Source organism: Salvelinus alpinus, chromosome 14, assembly GCF_045679555.1.
Source record: "Salvelinus alpinus chromosome 14, SLU_Salpinus.1, whole genome shotgun sequence".
In the NCBI taxonomy this organism is placed as follows: domain Eukaryota; kingdom Metazoa; phylum Chordata; class Actinopteri; order Salmoniformes; family Salmonidae; genus Salvelinus; species Salvelinus alpinus.
Window position 1 is genome coordinate 52,231,646 of NC_092099.1, and position 19,793 is coordinate 52,251,438.

A 19,793-nucleotide genomic window follows, 5' to 3' on the forward strand; every position below is an offset into this window, starting at 1 on the left:
TGCAGACTCTTGCCTCGTTTGGGACTGGTTGGGAAGCCTGCAGACTTTTGCCTCGTTTGGGAAGCCTGCAGACTTTTGCCTCGTTTGGGACTGGTTGGGAAGCCTGCAGACTTGCCTCGTTTGGGACTGGTTGGAAAGCCTGCAGACTCTTGCCTCGTTTGGGACTGGTTGGGAAGCCTGCAGACTTTTGCCTCGTTTGGGAAGCCTGCAGACTTTTGCCTCGTTTGGGACTGGTTGGGAAGCCTGCAGACTTGCCTCGTTTGGGAAGCCTGCAGACTCTTGCCTCGTTTGGGACTGGTTGGGAAGCCTGCAGACTCTTGCCTCGTTCGGGACTGTTTGGGAAGCCTGCAGACTTTTGCCTCGTTTGGGAAGCCTGCAGACTTGCCTCGTTTGGGACTGTTTGGGAAGCCTGCAGACTTTTGCCTCGTTTGGGACTGTTTGGGAAGCCTGCAGACTTTTGCCTCGTTTGGGAAGCCTGCAGACTTGCCTCGTTTGGGACTGTTTGGGAAGCCTGCAGACTTTTGCCTCGTTTGGGACTGTTTGGGAAGCCTGCAGACTTTTGCCTCGTTTGGGACTGGTTGGAAAGCCTGCAGACTCTTGCCTCGTTTGGGACTGGTTGGGAAGCCTGCAGACTCTTGCCTCGTTTGGGAAGCCTGCAGACTTTTGCCTCGTTTGGGACTGTTTGGGAAGCCTGCAGATGGAACAAGGACAGGATCTAAAGGCTGAGCTCATTTTCTTTCAACCACATTTTGTCATGTCAGCAAACTGCATGCAGAGTTCATAGTTTCAAAGTCCATTGACATTTTACAGGGCTTTCATTCCTCTGGTAACTACAGTATATGCATTTCCAATAAAAGAGATGGAATGGTTCAACCCTTCCACTCACTCATTTCATACACTTACAGAGAGAAAACACTCACATACTTGGTGTAGTTAAAACAACCTCTGTTTTAAATCTTGGTTACAAAGCCTGTAACCCGTGTGTCCCCCAGGGAAAGAAATGTGTGAGGCTCCATTTAGAAGAGAGAGGACAGAGAGGTGAGACTCTGACCTGCCCAACATTAAGATCTTAATGGGGTTTGGAATCAACAGAGCGGCAAGGCTCAAGGACCCTCTAAAAACAACCCAAACCTTTCAGATCTCTCTGCCACTTCATGAAGAAAAATAAAATGTGGCGGGCACACACGCACAAACACACATCCACAACAGGCGGGCGTGTTCCAGCTCATCGCCGGGTCTCAAATGGGTCCTCAGATGCCTGTGGATTACGGCCTGTCAGCTTTAGTGCTTCATCTCTCGCTCTCTCCCAGACCAGACCAGGAGAAATGGCTGCTGCCTGCCGCAGGACAGGAAAAAAGGCAGGGAGGAAAAGTGGAGCGTTGACAAAGTAAACTACATGGGGATTGGGGAAGAGGCCACCAGAGCAGGGGGGTGGTAGGAGTGGGTTTCTCAAGCTTTGTGGACTCAGTGGTTTGCCCTGACAGATGGAACAGGGATCCCATTGGCTGCTGTATGCCCTAACCACAGATCTAGGATCAGATGATAATCCTACCATTAACCATTGGGTTGGATGAAATAATATCTGAACCTGTATTAGTGGTTAGGGGCAACTTCTACCTACTCCTATGCCAGGCTGGAGAGTTGGTAGAATGTGATACTAGGTGGATGTTGTCTCACCCATGAGGGCATGCCAATGAATTAACCCAATGTCTTTAGGGTTCTTTTCAGATCTTAACCTTTGAAAAGGATAGAATGAGATAATGTGCCAGCGTAAGCAATATAATACAATTCAGTATTAAAAAAGGACACAAAGCGAGTGGTAGAACTCAATCAGATCCTTGGTGCATCATCTTACATGACATTACAAGGCTGGTAGCATAGTGTGGTTTATGACAGGTCCTCTGGCTCTTGGTTCTCCTCCAGGAAACCTGATCCATCTGGAAGTTAGCTTGTAATTTGGGATTGGTGCGAGTCAAGAGTTAATGTTTGGACCTTCTCTGGCCCTAAACCAAACCAAGACCAACCAAGCCCAATAGGAACCATCAGGACCATTAACAGAACTATAGGGGTAGAAATAGACAGAACTGAATCAGTTGTTCCACTCTGTAACCATTCTTAGGTTTGTTCTGACTCATAACCAGAGAATAATTATGTATTTCATATATAGTGCATAATGTATTGTTTAACTAGGGCCATGGGTTTTTCCAGACCATGTGTGACCAGAGAGGGACAATCTCTGAGTAGGCAATGCTTTTTAACTGGTTTACTTCTCCTGCTCAGGAACATCTTCTGTCCCTATAGTATATAATGTCTCTGATGTGAAATGACAAGCCAGATCACAACATCACAGCCCACACCACGCTGTAGTAGTTTGTTTTATTGGCATCAGTGGTAAAAACAGCAAGAGGAACGAGGGGTCGGGTACAGAGGTTGTCTGTTGGCTGTGATACAGACTGAAACCAAGGCAGAATGGTCAGGTACAGAGGTTGTCTGTTGGCTGTGATACAGACTGAAACCAAGGCAGAACGGTCAGGTACAGAGGTTGTCTGTTGGCTGTGATACAGACTGAAACCAAGGCAGAACGGTCAGGTACAGAGGTTGTCTGTTGGCTGTGATACAGACTGAAACCAAGGCAGAATGGTCAGGTACAGAGGTTGTCTGTTGGCTGTGATACAGACTGAAACCAAGGCAGAACGGTCAGGTACAGAGGTTGTCTGTTGGCTGTGATACAGACTGAAACCAAGGCAGAATGGTCAGGTACAGAGGTTGTCTGTTGGCTGTGATACAGACTGAAACCAAGGCAGAACGGTAGATAAAATTGAAACAGTGCTGAAGTCCAGACAGACATGATGGTGGTTGGTGCACAACATAAATACAATAAATATTGGCCCAAAGTAACAAAGGCAGAGTAAAACACTGAAATGAATAAAAACACAGTAATGAAAAGCAGGGTGCATTCATTAATTCAGAAACCAAGTGCTCATGGTGCGAAGGTACATGGAAGTAAATAAATCCCTATTTGGTACTCCGAGTCCAAACAGAAAAACATGCCCAGGAGGATTATTCCCTTTGGTTCAATGCCCTCATCAGTCCCTCAGTAGTGACAATATTGTTCACCATTTACAGTGCACAGAATCCCTGATGTTTAAAAGCTCAACACACATTAAGAAAAGCCGTGACATCACAGAGCTAACATTAGTAGTGTAAGAGTCTGCACTCACACTTTACTTATGTACATTTTACTGCATTTATGTACAGCGTTTTACTTCAAGGAACAGAGGTTATATGCCCTCCTTGTCCTCTCAGCACATTACTAGTAGTACATTGAGGAGCTTTGCTAGAAGCCAATTAAAAGAAATCATCACATTTAAGATATTTTCTCCTTTGCTTTCCAGATTCGAGTAGGCACCCTTATTCAAGCAACAGTGACCATCGTTTTTGGACCTCGGTCTATACAATGAACAAACAGAAACATGGTTCAACACTAAATGGGAATCTGAGGCATGGTGACATGATTAAAGATAGAAGCCCACAGGTCAGTCTCGCACAAACTACATTCTCGCTGTAAGGAACATGTCAACAGGCTGTTAGGGCAGGCGAACGTACAGACACTCAATAAAAACCATTAATGAAATGTTCAAAAGCATGTACTCATTATGCATTCACACAAAAAAAGGTGATTTATTACACAACACAAAAAACAATACTAGCAAAATAATTGATAGTGCAACATGCCAAAACGATAATGTAGCTGCATTTAAACAAGCACACCCACTTAGCTAGCTGTTAACTGGACCTTGTCCGGGGCATTAGTGCAGCTTGGTATCGCTGGCTCAGTGTCAGCCACACTAACACCCTGGATTAGAGCTAGCCATTATCCAGTTTTCAATCAATGCAAGACATTTCCAGAAATGATATGACTTGTTACTTCAAATGTAAACCACAAGAAAACTAACACACTTACATCCAAATACACGGAGAAATAAACTACCAGAAGTTGGATGACCAGATTAAGGGCCCTTCCAGGAGAGATGGGACGACATGGGAAGAAGAGAGGACAGTGATAACCAGACAAATGTATTCTAGAGAAAGCAGAGTATGACTATAAAGACCTAGTTGCATAGGGAAGACACTCAACTCAAGGTAAAGCTCCAGTCTTTGTACGTTTTGCATGATTAAAGCACAGTACCTCAAAAAGGACAAGAAACAGAGGAGAGAAAAAGGCAACAATGAAAAGAAAAATGTATATTATTGCCCCACGTATAGTTCCGGTAATGGAAAAACCTGCGCGCGCACACACACACACACACACACACACACACACACACACACACACACACACACACACACACACACACACACACACACACACACACACACACACACACACACACACACACACACACACACACACACACACACACACACACACTTGATATGGCTCCAGAGTGAGAGCACTGAACCATCACAGTCCCAGCTCCCGTGGGTTTGTGATGGCTTGGCTTGTGTAACAGAACTAAGCCATGCATGGTGTTTTCCCTGGACTGTAATTTGGGCCTCCTGTGGCTGAGACCTGGAGATGTAGGGCTGACCTGAAAGAGCTTTTCCTGCTGAATATACTGGACAGTCAATAACTCCACCAGAGGACAGGACTAGTTGCCCTTATTTAACCAGGATTAAGTATACATGATATGTGAAATGACTATGACTCAATCTCATTCTAGCTTCATGTCAGGCTTGGACCCTTCTATTAAATATGTCCAGATAAAGGTTTGACAGGTTAGAGCAGGGCGCACAATTGGACCAGCGTCGTCTGGGTTTGGCCGGGGTAGCCCGTCATTATAAATAAGAATCTGTTCATAACTGACTTGCCTAGTGAAATAAGGTAAAAAATAAAGAAAAAATAACCAACTCAGCATCAAACTTGAATTATTTTCTGGGTAGTGCTAGGGCAAAAAACTAACAATGTGTACCCCGGGGGGGGGGGGGGGGGGGGGCGGGGGCCCAGGACCGAGTTTGGGAAACCCTGGGTTAGAGGGGCTCCAAAGGGTAACAGGCAAGTTAAATAAGCAAACACATCCTTCAATACTGTGGCTACTAGCCCAATCTGTGGCTTGACATCTGAATTAACATGCATTAATAGTGCAAAAACATGTGAAGGAGAGGGAGGGAAAGAGAATGACGTCCAGAGAGACAGTGTGGGGAAAGGCTGGGGACGGGGGGGAACAGTATCCTAATGTAGACTTCAGATATATAGCGAGTTGCCACATCACACCAACTGAGTCCACATATAGTCCATACACACTGCATATAGTGACATCACACCAACTGAGACCACATATAGTCCATACACACTGCATAGTGACATCACACCAACTGAGACCACATATAGTCCATACACACTGCATATAGTGACATCACACCAACTGAGTCCACATATAGTCCATACACACTGCATAGTGACATCACACCAACTGAGTCCACATATAGTCCATACACACTGCATATAGTGACATCACACCAACTGAGACCACATATAGTCCATACACACTGCATAGTAACATCACACCAACTGAGTCCACATATAGTCCATACACACTGCATATAGTGACATCACACCAACTGAGACCACATATAGTCCATACACACTGCATAGTGACATCACACCAACTGAGACCACATATAGTCCATACACACTGCATATAGTGACATCACACCAACTGAGTCCACATATAGTCCATACACACTGCATATAGTGACATCACACCAACTGAGACCACATATAGTCCATACACACTGCATAGTGACATCACACCAACTGAGTCCACATATAGTCCATACACACTGCATATAGTGACATCACACCAACTGAGTCCACATATAGTCCATACACACTGCATATAGTGACATCACACCAACTGAGTCCACATATAGTCCATACACACTGCATATAGTGACATCACACCAACTGAGACCACATATAGTCCATACACACTGCATTTTGTGACATCACACCAACTGAGTCCACATATAGTCCATACACACTGCATATAGTGACATCACACCAACTGAGTCCACATATAGTCCATACACACTGCATATAGTGACATCACACCAACTGAGACCACATATAGTCCATACACACTGCATATAGTGACATCACATCAACTGAGTCCACATATAGTCCATACACACTGCATATAGTGACATCACACCAACTGAGTCCACATATAGTCCATACACACTGCATATAGTGACATCACACCAACTGAGACCACATATAGTCCATACACACTGCATATAGTGACATCACACCAACTGAGTCCACATATAGTCCATACACACTGCATATAGTGACATCACACCAACTGAGTCCACATATAGTCCATACACACTGCATATAGTGACATCACACCAACTGAGACCACATATAGTCCATACACACTGCATATAGTGACATCACACCAACTGAGTCCACATATAGTCCATACACACTGCATATAGTGACATCACACCAACTGAGTCCACATATAGTCCATACACACTGCATATAGTGACATCACACCAACTGAGACCACATATAGTCCATACACACTGCATATAGTGACATCACACCAACTGAGTCCACATATAGTCCATACACACTGCATATAGTGACATCACACCAACTGAGACCACATATAGTCCATACACACTGCATATAGTGACATCACACCAACTGAGTCCACATATAGTCCATACACACTGCATATAGTGACATCACACCAACTGAGTCCACATATAGTCCATACACACTGCATATAGTGACATCACACCAACTGAGACCACATATAGTCCATACACACTGCATATAGTGACATCACATCAACTGAGTCCACATATAGTCCATACACACTGCATATAGTGACATCACACCAACTGAGACCACATATAGTCCATACACACTGCATATAGTGACATCACACCAACTGAGTCCACATATAGTCCATACACACTGCATATAGTGACATCACACCAACTGAGACCACATATAGTCCATACACACTGCATATAGTGACATCACACCAACTGAGTCCACATATAGTCCATACACACTGCATATAGTGACATCACACCAACTGAGTCCACATATAGTCCATACACACTGCATATAGTGACATCACACCAACTGAGACCACATATAGTCCATACACACTGCATATAGTGACATCACATCAACTGAGTCCAAATATAGTCCATACACACTGCATATAGTGACATCACACCAACTGAGACCACATATAGTCCATACACACTGCATATAGTGACATCACACCAACTGGCACCAGCTGTCTTTCACATAACCAGCTGTTGAGTCACCTGGTGTGTGTGTCTGTGTGGAAAGGTCATCCCGTAAAACCTTCAGGTGGTATGTTTGTGAGCCCAGACACTCAAAAGGACGCATCACTGCTGTTCAGTCATCATAGTCTGTCTTCCTTTATTTGTGTGTGTGTAGCACTATGATGATAGGGGACACACTCTTTTCACACCACTAGCTAGCTAACGTTTGCTCCGGTCCAACGTTAAACCAACTCGGAAGTTCAAAGACATTCAAAGTTGATCCAAAGACGCGCTCCTCTGTAGGTATAATTCTGTGGGCCTAATTCAGATCATGCATGTCATAACAAGATGCCCAGTGCTTCAAAGCAAGATTCCTCAATCCTCTCTCTTCCTGATTAAACCATGCTCTTACGGCAAAATACAATTTGCTCTTAACGACTTTCCTATGCAGATTAAATCGCTTTCCCGCTCCACAGCAAGCTGCTCTATCTGCACTGATTGGTGAAGTCATTTAATGTCGAGCTAAATGTAAAAAATATACAGTACCAGTCAAAAGTTTGGACACACCTACTCATTCCAGGGTTTTTCTTTATTTTGACTATTTTCTACATTGTAGAATAATAGTGAAGACATCAACACTATGAAATAACCAATGGAATCACGTAGTCACCAAAGTAAGTTGGTTGTTTAACACTTTTTTGGTTACTACATGATTCCATATGAGTTATTTCATAGTGTTGATGTCTTCACTATTATCCTAAAATGTAGAAAATAGTCAAAATAAAGAAAAACCCTGGAATGAGTAGGTGTGTCCAACTTTTTGATTGGTACTCTATATATTTCGGAGGTTTAAAAAGGAACAAAAGAACCATATAAACCAGTACTTTTTGGAACTTTATTTTGCAGATCAGAACAGTGGAATGGAACGATAAAACAAATGGTTCTGTTCAGAACCCCTGCTTCCGGTCATAGCTGCTTAAAGTGGCGTGAAAAGAGTGTTTTTCATGCAGGAAGCAGAGAGGCTCAAATGCAGAGTAGTTCCTTTCCAGTTAGTGTTAATCTCTCCCAGGTGAGAGTGATGTCACATCAAAAAGCAGATGTGTCAGAGAGCATGATACTTGATTAGTCATCGACACTTCTGTTACTGTGTATCCTGGCCGACTCTCTCACACACACACACACACACACACACACACACACACACACACACACACACACACACACACACACACACACACACACACACACACACACACACACACACACACACACACACACACACACACACACACACACACACACACACACACACACACACCGACTTTGGTAAGAGCAGCTCTGTGGAGTGGGTCCGCTGTTTCTCTCTCTGTGTGTGTGTGTGTATCTCTGGAAGTATATTGTGTGTGATCAGGTGTCCTGGTAGGGCATTGTGAAGCAGCCTGGTGTATCGTCGTTAGGGCTCCAGAAGGACGAGGGTCTCGTGTGGTAGAGCTCCCTGCGGACGCAGCGTGGACATGGCTGGGCCTTCTGACGACACTCTGTATGGAACACCGCTCCGCAGACATCACATCTGGATCACACACACACCAAAATACAACAACAATCTGTGGTGATTGTAGGTTGGTCGATTTCACCAATGTCAGAACTGTATGGTAAATCAGAGGGAAAACATCACTATAGTAAAAATGTGGATAAAATGTCGTTTTAATGGCCCTGTTCAGTTCAGCCCTGTCTGTCTAAGATTTACCACCTGTTGCCATCCTGCCAGGTATCTATAGGACAGGACAGCATACTACACAGGTGGCTGTCTCTCCATCCAGCATTCTATCCACCATTCCATCCATCCACCATTCCATCTAGCCATCCACCGTTTCATCCATCCATCATTCCATCAGTCCATCCATCATTCCATCCATCCATCATTCCATCCATCCATCCAGCATTCCATCAATCATTCCATCTATCATTCCATCCATCTATCATTCCATCCATCCATCATTCCATCCATCATTCCATCAGTCCATCAATCATTCCATCCATCCATCATTCCATCAATCATTCCATCCATCCATCATTCCATCCATCCATCAATCAATCATTCCATCATTCCATCCATCCATCCATCGATCATTCCATCCATCCATCCATCATTCCATCAGTCCATCAATCATTCCATCCATCCATCATTCCATCCATCCATCCCATCCAACCATCAATCATTCCATCCATCCATCCATCAATCATTCCATCATTCCATCCATCCATCCATCGATCATTCCATCCATCCATCCATCATTCCATCCATCCATCCCATCCAACCATCAATCATTCCATCCATCCATCAATCATTCCATCCATCCATCATTCCATCCATCCATCCCATCCAACCATCAATCATTCCATCCATCCATCCATCATTCCATCCATCAATCATTCCATCATTCCATCCATCCATCCATCGATCATTCCATCCATCCATCCATCATTCCATCCATCATTCCATCCATCCATCCCATCCAACCATCAATCATTCCATCCATCCATCAATCATTCCATCCATCCATCAATCATTCCATCATTCCATCCATCCATCAATCATTCCATCATTCCATCCATCATTCCATCCATCAATCATTCCATCATTACATCCATCCATCAATCATTCCATCATTCCATCCATCATTCCATCCATCAATCATTCCATCATTCCATCCATCCATCCATCAATCAATCATTCCATCATTCCATCCATCATTCCATCCATCATTCCATCCATCCATCAATCATTCCATCATTCCATCCATCAATCATTCCATCATTCCATCCATCCATCAATCATTCCATCATTCCATCCATCATTCCATCCATCAATCATTCCATCCATCCATCCATCAATCAATCATTCCATCCATCATTCCATCCATCCATGATTCCATCCATCCATCCATCAATCAATCATTCCATCATTCCATCCATCCATCCATCAATCAATCATTCCATCATTCCATCCATCATTCCATCCATCCATGATTCCATCCATCCATCCATCCATCAATCATTCCATCCATGATTCCATCCATCCGCTGAGCAATACATATGTATCTTTACTACTTTACTTCAGGAAGTACTCAGACCCCTTGACTTATTCCACATTTTGTTGTTACAGCCTGAATTCAAAATGGATTAAATGGATTTCTTTCTCCCCCATCTAAACACATAATGGCAAAGTGCACATTTATTGAAAATGAAATACAGAAATATCTAATTTACATAAGTATTCACACCCCTGAGTCAATACATGTTAGAATTACCTTTGGCAGTGATTACACCTGTGAGTCTTTCTGGGTAAGTCTCTAAGAGCTTTACACACCTGGATTGTACAATATTTGCACATTATTATTTTTTAAACTCTTCAAACTCTGTCAAGCTGGTTGTAGATCATTGCTAGACAGCCATTTTGAAGTCTTGCCATAGATTTTCACGCTGATTTAAGACAACTTTAACGCGGCCACTCAGGAACATTCAATGTCGTCTTGGCCTTGTGTTTTAGGTTATTGTCCTGCTGAAAGGTGAATTTGTCTCCCAGTGTCTGGTGGAAAGCAGACTGAACCAGGTTTTCCTCTAAGATTTTGTATGTGCTTAGCTCTATTCTGTTTCTTTTTATTCTAAAAAACCTCCCTAGTCCTTGCCAATGACAAGCATAACCATAACATGATGCAGTCACCACAATGCTTGAAAATATGAAGGGTGGTACTGGTAGTAATGTGTTGTGTTGGATTTGCCCCAAACATAACGCTTTGTATTCAAGACAAATGTAATTTCTTTGCCACATTTTTTGCAGTTCCTTAAGTGCCTTGTTGCAAACAGAATGCATGTATTGGAATATTTATATTCTGTACAGGCTTCCTTCTAGGTTAGTATGGGGAGTAACTACAATGTTGTTGATCCATCCTCAGTTTTCTCCTATCACAACCATTAATCTCTGTAACTGGTTTAAAATCACCATTGGCCTCATGGTTGAAATCCCTGAGGGGTTTCCTTCCTCTCCGGCAACTGAGTTAGGAAAGACGCCTGAATATGTTTAGTGACTGGGTGTATTGATACACTATCCAAAGTGTAATTCATAACTTCACCATGCCCAAAGGGATATTCAATGTCAAACTGCTCACATACAACTACAGATAATTGTATGTGTGGGGTACAGAGACGAGGTAGTCATTCAGAAATCATGTTAAAGACTATTACTGCAAACAGAGAGTCCATGCTACAAGTCATGTGTCTTGTTAAGCACATTTTTACTCCTCAACTTAGGCTTGTCATAACAAACGTGTTGAATACTTGACATTTCATCTTTTAATTGTATTTTATAAAAAAACAAAACGTAATTCCACTTTGACATGGGGTATAGTGATCTCAGTATATATTAAGTTCTGCTTTTCTGATGTATCAAATACTTATGTCATGCAATAAAATGCAAATTAAGAACTTACAAATCATACAATGTGATTTTCTGGATTTTTGTTTTAGATTCCTTCTCTCACAGTTGAAGTGTACCTATGATAAAAATTACAGACCTCTACATGCTTTGTAAGTAGGAAAACCTGCAAAATTGTCAGTGTATCAAATACTTGTTCTCCCCACTGTATATATATACACACACAGTTGAAGTCGGAAGTTTACATACAGCCAAATACATTTACACTCAGTTTTAAACAATTCCTGACATTTAATCAGAGTAAAAATTCCATGTCTTAGGTCAGTTAGGATCACTACTTTATTTTAAGAATGTGAAATGTCAGAATAATAGTAGAGAGAATTATTTATTTCAGCTCTTATTTCTTTCATCACATTCCCAGTGGGTCAGAAGTTTACATACACTCAATTAGTATTTGGTAGCATTGCCTTAAATTGTTTAACTTGGGTCAAACATTTCAGGTAGCCTTCCACAAGCTTCCCACAATAAGTTGGGTGAATTTTGGCCCATTCCTCCTGACAGAGCTGGTGTAACTGAGTCAGGTTTGTAGGCCTCCTTGCTCGCACAGGCTTTTTCAGTTCTGCCCACACATTTTCTATAGGATTGAGGTCAGGGCTTTGTGATGCCCACACCAATACCTTGACTTTGTTGTCCTTAAGCCATTTTTCCACAACTTTGGAAGTATGCTTGGGGTCGTTGTCCATTTGGAAGAACCATTTGCGACCAAGCTTTAACTTCCTGACTGATGTCTTGAGATGCTGCTTCAATATATCCACATAATTTTCCGTCCTCATGATGCCATCTATTTTGTGAAGTGCACCAGTCCCTCCTGCAGCAAAGCAGCCCCACAACATGATGCTGCCACCCCTGTGCTTCATGGTTGGGATGGTGTTCTTCGGCTTGCAAGCCTCCCCCTTTTTCCTCCAAACATAACGATGGTCATTATGGCCAAACAGTTCTTTTTTTGTTTCATCAGACCAGAGGACATTTCTCCAAAAAGTACGATCTTTGTTCCCATGTGCAGTTGCAAACCGTAGTCTGGCTTTTTTATGGCGGTTTTGGAGCAGTGGCTTCTTCCTTGCTGAGCGGCCTTTCAGGTTATGTCGATATTGGAGTCGTTTTACTGTGGATATAGATACTTTTGTACCGGTTTCCTCCAGCATCTTCACAAGGTCCTTTCCTGTTGTTCTGGAAGTGATTTGCACTTTCGCACCAAAGCACGTTAATCTCTAGGCGACAGAACGCGTCTCCTTCCTGAGTGGTATGGCGGCTGCGTGGTCCCATGGTGTTTATACTTGCATACTAATGTTTGTACAGATGAACGTGGTACCTTCAGGCGTTTGGAAATTGCTCCCATGGATGACCCAGACTTGTGGAGGTCTACCATTTTCTTCTGAGGTCTTGGCTGATTTCTTTAGATTTTTCAATGGTGTCAAGCAAAGATGCACTGAGTTTGAAGGTAGGCCTTGAAATACATCCACAGGTACACCTCCAATTGACTCAAATGATGTCAATTAGCCTATCAGAAGCATCTTAAAATTTGCTGGAATTTTACAAGCTGTTTAAAGGCACAGTCAACGTAGTGTATGTAAACTTCTGACCCACTGGAATTGTGATACAGTGAATTATAAGTTAAATAATCTCTGTAAACAATTGTTGGAAAAATTACTTGTGTCATGCACAAAGTAGACGTCCTAATCGACTTTTCAAAACTATAGTTTGTTAACAAGAAATTTGTGGAGTGGTTGAAGAACGAGTTTCAATGACTCCAACCTAAGTGTATGTAAACTTTCGACTTCAACTGTATATATACACCTGTTCTGAAAGACCCCAGAGTCTCCAATACCACTAAGCAACGGGCACCACCAAGCAAGCGGCACCACGAAGACCAAGGAGCTCTCCAAACAGGTCAGGGAAGAAGTTTTGGAGTACAGATCAGGGTTGAGTTATAAAAAAAATATCAGAAACTTTGAACATCCCACGGAGCACCATCATTTTTTTTTTAAGGATATGGCACCACAACAAACCTGCCAAGAGAGGGCCGCCCACCAAAACTCACAGACCAGGCAAGGAGGGCATTAAACAGAGAGGCAACAAAGAGACCAAAGATAACCCTGAAAGAGCTGCAAAGCTCCACAGCGGAGATTGGAGTATCTGTCTACAGGACCACTTTAAGCCGTACACTCCACAGAGATGGCCTTTACGGAAGGGTGGACAGAAAAAAAGCCATTGCTTAAAGAAAAAAATTTGCAAACATGTTTGGTGTTTGCCAAAAGGCATGTGGGAGACTCCCCAAACATATGGAAGGAGGTACTCTGGTCAGATGAGACAAAAATGTAGCTTTTTGGCCATCAAGGAAAACGCTATGTCTGGTGCAAACCCAACACCTCTCATCCCTCCGAGAACACCATCCCCACAGTGAAGCATGGTGGTGGCAGCATCATGTTGTGTGGATGTTTTTCCATCGGCAGGGACTGGGAAACTGGTCAGAATTGAAGGAATGATGGATGGCGCTAAATACAGGGAAATTCTTGAGGGAAACCTGTTCACCTTCCAGCAGGACAATGACCCTAAGCATACTGCTAAAGAAACACTTGAGTGGTTTAAGGGGAAACATTTAAATGTCTTGGAATGGCCTAGACAAAGCCCAGACCTCAATCCAATTGAGAATCTGTGGTATGACCTAAAGATTGCTGTACACAGCGGAACCAGTCCAACTTGAAGGAGCTGGAGCAGTTTTGCCTTGAAGAATGGGCAAAAATCCCAGTGAGAGAGAGCGCATCATCATCATCTCCCTCCCTCCCCGGCCTAGAGCTCTCGCTCTCCCTCCCTGGCCTAGAGCTCTCGCCCTCCCTCTCTGGCCTAGAGCTCTCCCTCCCTCCCTCCCCGGCCTAGAGCTCTCGCTCTCCCTCCCTGGCCTAGAGCTCTCACCCTCCCTCCCTGGCCTAGAGCTCTCGCCCTCCCTCCCTGGCCTAGAGCTCTCACCCTCCCTCCCCGGCCTAGAGCTCTCGCCCTCCCTCCCTGGCCTAGAGCTCTCACCCTCCCTCCCTGGCCTAGAGCTCTCGCCCTCCCTCCCTCCCTCCCTCTCTGGCCTAGATCTCTCCCTCCCTCCCCGGCCTAGAGCTCTCGCTCTCCCTCCCTGGCCTAGAGTTCTCGCCCTCCCTCCCTCCCTCCCCGGCCTAGAGCTCTCGCTCTCCCTCCCTGGCCTAGAGCTCTCGCCCTCCCTCCCTCTCTGGCCAAGATCTCTCCCTCCCTCCCTGGCCTAGAGCTCTCGCCCTCCCTCCCTCTCGCCTAGAGCGCTCTCTCTCTCCCTCTCCCCTAGTGCTCTCTTTCCCTCTCCCTCTCACTTAGAGCGCCCTCTCTCGCCTAGAGCGCCCTCTCTCTCGCCTAGAGTGCCCTCTCTCTCGCCTAGAGCGCCCTCTCTCTCTCTCGCCTAGAGCGCCCTCTCTCTCTCTCGCCTAGAGCGCTCTCTCTCTCGCCTAGAGCGCTCTCTCTCTCTCGCCTAGAGCGCTCTCTCTCTCTCTCTCGCCTAGAGCGCTCTCTCTCTCGCCTAGATCGCTCTCGCTTGCCTAGAGCGCTCGCTCTCTCTCTCTCTCTGGCCTAGATCTCTCCCTCCCTCCCTCCCTCCCTCCCTGGCCTAGAGCGCCCTCTCTCTCCTTCCCCCTCTCTCACTCTAGCCAGGAGCGCTCGCTCCGCCTCTAGCCTAGAGCGCTCTCTCCGTCTCTAGCCTAGAGCGCTCTCTCCGTCTCTCGCCTAGAGCGCTCTCTCCGTCTCTCGCCTAGAGCGCTCTCTCCCTCTCTCGCCTAGAGCGCTCTCTCCCTCTCTCGCCTAGAGCGCTCTCTCCCTCTCTCGCCTAGAGCGCCCTCTCTCTCCTTCCCTCTCTCTCTCTCTCGCCTAGAGCGCTCGCTCGCTCTCTCTCTCGCCTAGAGCGCTCGCTCGCTCTCTCTCTCTCGCCTAGAGCGCTCGCTCGCTCTCTCTCTCGCCTAGAGCGCTCGCTCTCTCTCTCTCTCGCCTAGAGCGCTCGCTCTCTCTCTCTCTCGCCTAGAGCGCTCTCTCTCTCTCGCCTAGAGCGCTCGCTCTCTCTCGCCTAGAGCGCTCGCTCTCTCTCTCTCTCTCGCCTAGAGCGCTCGCTCTCTCTCTCTCGCCTAGAGCGCTCGCTCTCTCTCTCTCTCTCGCCTAGAGCGCTCGCTCTCTCTCGCCTAGAGCGCTCGCTCTCTCTCGCCTAGAGCGCTCGCTCTCTCTCGCCTAGAGCGCTCGCTCTCTCTCTCTCTCTCGCCTAGAGCGCTCGCTCTCTCTCTCTCTCTCGCCTAGAGCGCTCGCTCTCTCTCTCTCTCTCGCCTAGAGCGCTCGCTCTCTCTCGCCTAGAGCGCTCGCTCTCTCACGCCTAGAGCGCTCGCTCTCTCTCGCCTAGAGCGCTCGCTCTCTCTCTCGCCTAGAGCGCTCTCTCTCTCTCTCGCCTAGAGCGCTCTCTCTCTCTCGCCTAGAGCGCTCGCTCTCTCTCGCCTAGAGCGCTCGCTCTCTCTCGCCTAGAGCGCTCGCTCTCTCTCGCCTAGAGTGCTCGCTCTCTCTCTCTCTCGCCTAGAGCGCTCGCTCTCTCTCTCTCTCTCGCCTAGAGCGCTCGCTCTCTCTCTCTCTCTCGCCTAGAGCGCTCGCTCTCTCTCTCTCTCGCCTAGAGCGCTCGCTCTCTCTCTCTCTCTCTCTCTCTCGCCTAGAGCGCTCTCTCTCTCTCTCTCTCTCTCGCCTAGAGCGCTCGCTCTCTCTCTCTCTCTCGCCTAGAGCGCTCGCTCTCTCGCCTAGAGCGCTCTCTCTCTCGCCTAGAGCGCTCTCTCTCTCGCCTAGAGCGCTCGCTCTCTCTCTCGCCTGGAGCGCTCGCTCTCTCTCTCTCGCCTAGAGCGCTCGCTCTCTCTCTCTCTCTCGCCTAGAGCGCTCGCTCTCTCTCTCTCTCTCTCTCGCCTAGAGCGCTCGCTCTCTCTCTCTCTCTCGCCTAGAGCGCTCGCTCTCTCTCTCTCGCCTAGAGCGCTCGCTCTCTCTCTCGCCTAGAGCGCTCGCTCTCTCTCTCTCGCCTAGAGCGCTCGCTCTCTCTCTCTCTCGCCTAGACCGCTCTCTCTCTCTCTCGCCTAGACCGCTCTCTCTCTCTCGCCTAGACCGCTCTCTCTCTCTCTCTCGCCTAGAGCGCTCTCTCTCTCTCTCTCGCCTAGAGCGCTCTCTCTCTCTCTCTCGCCTAGAGCGCTCGCTCTCTCTCTCTCTCGCCTAGAGCGCTCGCTCTCTCTCTCTCTCTCTCGCCTAGAGCGCTCGCTCTCTCTCTCTCTCTCGCCTAGAGCGCTCTCTCTCTCTCTCTCTCTCTCTCGCCTAGAGCGCTCACTCTCTCTCTCGCCTAGAGCGCTCGCTCTCTCTCTCTCTCGCCTAGAGCGCTCTCTCTCTCTCTCTCTCGCCTAGAGCGCTCTCTCTCTCTCTCTCGCCTAGAGCGCTCTCTCTCTCTCTCTCGCCTAGACCGCTCTCTCTCTCTCTCGCCTAGAGCGCTCTCTCTCTCTCTCTCTCTCTCGCCTAGAGCGCTCTCTCTCTCTCTCGCCTAGAGCGCTCGCTCTCTCTCACTCTCTCTCGCCTAGAGCGCTCGCTCTCTCTCACTCTCTCTCGCCTAGAGCGCTCGCTCTCGCTATCTCCCCCTCCCTCCCTCTCCGACCTAGAGCTCTCTCCCTCAACTCAATTAAAGGGCTTTATTGACATGGGAAACACATGTTAACAATGCCAAAAAAAGTGAAAGAAACTAAAATTAACAGTAAACATTACACTCTCAGAAGTTCCAAAAGAATAAACACATTTCAAATATGGCCTAGAGTGCTCTCTCCTGACCTCCACTCTGTCCTCTCCCTTCCTGACCTCCACTCTGTCCTCTCCCTTCCTGACCTCCACTCTGTCCTCTCCCTTCCTGACCTCCACTCTGTCCTCTCCCTTCCTGACCTCCACTCTGTCCTCCCCTCTTCCTGACCTCCACTCCGTCCTCCCCTCTTCCTGACCTCTCTGTCCTCTTCTCTCCCTTCCTGACCTCCTCTGTCCTCTCCTCTCCTCTTCCTGACCTCCTCTCTGTCCTCTTCTCTCCCTTCCTGACCTCCTCTGTCCTCTCCTCTTCCACCCTGACCTCCTCTGTCCTCTTCTCTCCCTTCCTGACCTCCTCTGTCCTCTCCTCTTCCACCCTGACCTCCTCTGTCCTCTTCTCTCCCTTCCTGACCTCCTCTGTCCTCGCCTCTTCCTCCCTGACCTCCTCTGTCCTCTCCTCTTCCTTCCTGACCTCCTCTCTGTCCTCTCCTCCTCCTTACCTCTGCTGTCCTCTTCTCTCCCTTCCTGACCTCCGCTGTCCTCTCCTCTCCCTGACCTCCTCTGTCCTCTTCTCTCCCTTCCTGACCTCCTCTGTCCTCTCCTCTTCCACCCTGACCTCCTCTGTCCTCTTCTCTCCCTTCCTGACCTCCTCTGTCCTCGCTTCTTCCTCCCTGACCTCCTCTGTCCTCTCCTCTTCCTTCCTGACCTCCTCTCTGTCCTCTCCTCCTCCTTACCTCTGCTGTCCTCTTCTCTCCCTTCCTGACCTCCTCTGTCCTCTCTGCTCCTCTTCCTGACCTCCTCTGTCCTCTCCTCTTCCTGACCTCCTCTCTGTGCTCTCCTCTACCTGACCTCCTCTCTGTGCTCTCCTCTACCTTCCTGACCTCCTCTCTGTGCTCTCCTCTACCTTCCTGACCTCTCTGTGCTCTCCCCTTCCTGACCTCCTCTCTGTGCTCTCCTCTTCCTGACCTCCTCTCTGTGCTCTCCTCTTCCTGACCTCCTCTGTCCTCTCCTCTTCCTGACCTCCTCTCTGTCCTCTCCTCTTCCTGACCTCCTCTCTGTCCTCTCCTCTTCCTGACCTCCTCTCTGTCCTCTCCTCTTCCTGACCTTCTCTCTGTGCTCTCCTCTTCCTCACCTCCTCTCTGTGCTCTCCTCTTCCTCACCTCCTCTCTGTGCTCTCCTCTTCCTCACCTCCTCTCTACCTTCCTGACCTCCTCTCTGTCCTCTCCTCTTCCTGACCTCTCTGTCCTCTTCTCTCCCTTCCTGACCTCCTCTCTGTTCTCTCCTCTCCCTGATCTCCTCTGTTCTCTCCTCTTCCTGACCTTCTCTGTCCTCTCCGCTCCTCTTCCTGACTTCCTCTGTCCTCTCCGCTCCTCTTCCTGACCACCTCTGTGCTCTCCTCTTCCTGACCTCCTCTCTGTCCTCTCCTCTCCTCTTCCTGACCTCCTCTGTCCTCTCCGCTCCTCTTCCTGACCACCTCTGTCCTCTCCTCTTCCTGACCTCCTCTGTCCTCTCCGCTCCTCTTCCTGACCACCTCTGTCCTCTCCTCTTCCTGACCTCCTCTGTCCTCTCCTCTTCCTGACCTCCTCTGTCCTCTCCTCTCCTCTTCCTGACCTCATCTGTCCTCTCCTCTCCTCTTCCGGACCTCCTCTGTCCTCTCCTCTTCCTGACCTCCTCTGTCCTCTCCTCTTCCTGACCTCCTCTGTCCTCTCCTCTTCCTGACCTCCTCTGTCCTCTCCTCTTCCTGACCTCCTCTGTCCTCTCCTCTTCCTGACCTCCTCTGTCCTCTCCTCTTCCTGACCTCCTCTGTCCTCTCCTCTTCCTGACCTCTGTCCTCTCCTCTCCTCTTCCTGACCTCCTCTGTCCTCTCCTCTCCCTGACCTCCTCTGTCCTCTCCTCTCCTCTTCCTGACCTCCTCTGTCCTCTCCTCTCCTCTTCCTGACCTCTCTGTCCTCTCCTCTCCTCTGTCCCCTCCTCTCCTCTTCCTGACCTCCTCTGTCCTCTCCTCTCGTCTGAATGACCTCTTCTCTGTCCTCTCCTCTCCACTTCCTGATCTCCTCTGTTATCTCCTCTCCTCTTCGTGATCTCTCTGTCCTCTCCTCTCCTCTTCCTGAGCTCTCTGTCCTCTCCTCTCCTCTTCCTGATCTCCTCTGTCCTCTCCTCTTCCTGACCTCCTCTGTCCTCTCCC

The 19,793-nt window shown here is 47.5% G+C and overlaps 1 protein-coding gene across 1 annotated transcript in view; it reads right to left on the minus strand.

Annotated features, from left to right (window-relative positions):
* Positions 1-8,201: 8,201 nt before the first annotated feature.
* The window catches only part of LOC139539051 (pleckstrin homology domain-containing family M member 3-like), a 92,698-nt gene continuing 81,106 nt past the window's right edge, over positions 8,202-19,793 (minus strand). The window contains exon 9 of the mRNA XM_071341743.1: positions 8,202-8,890. Within this exon, the coding sequence (XP_071197844.1) occupies positions 8,728-8,890 (163 nt within the window). The 3' untranslated portion in view covers positions 8,202-8,727. The remainder of the gene's footprint in view (positions 8,891-19,793) is intronic.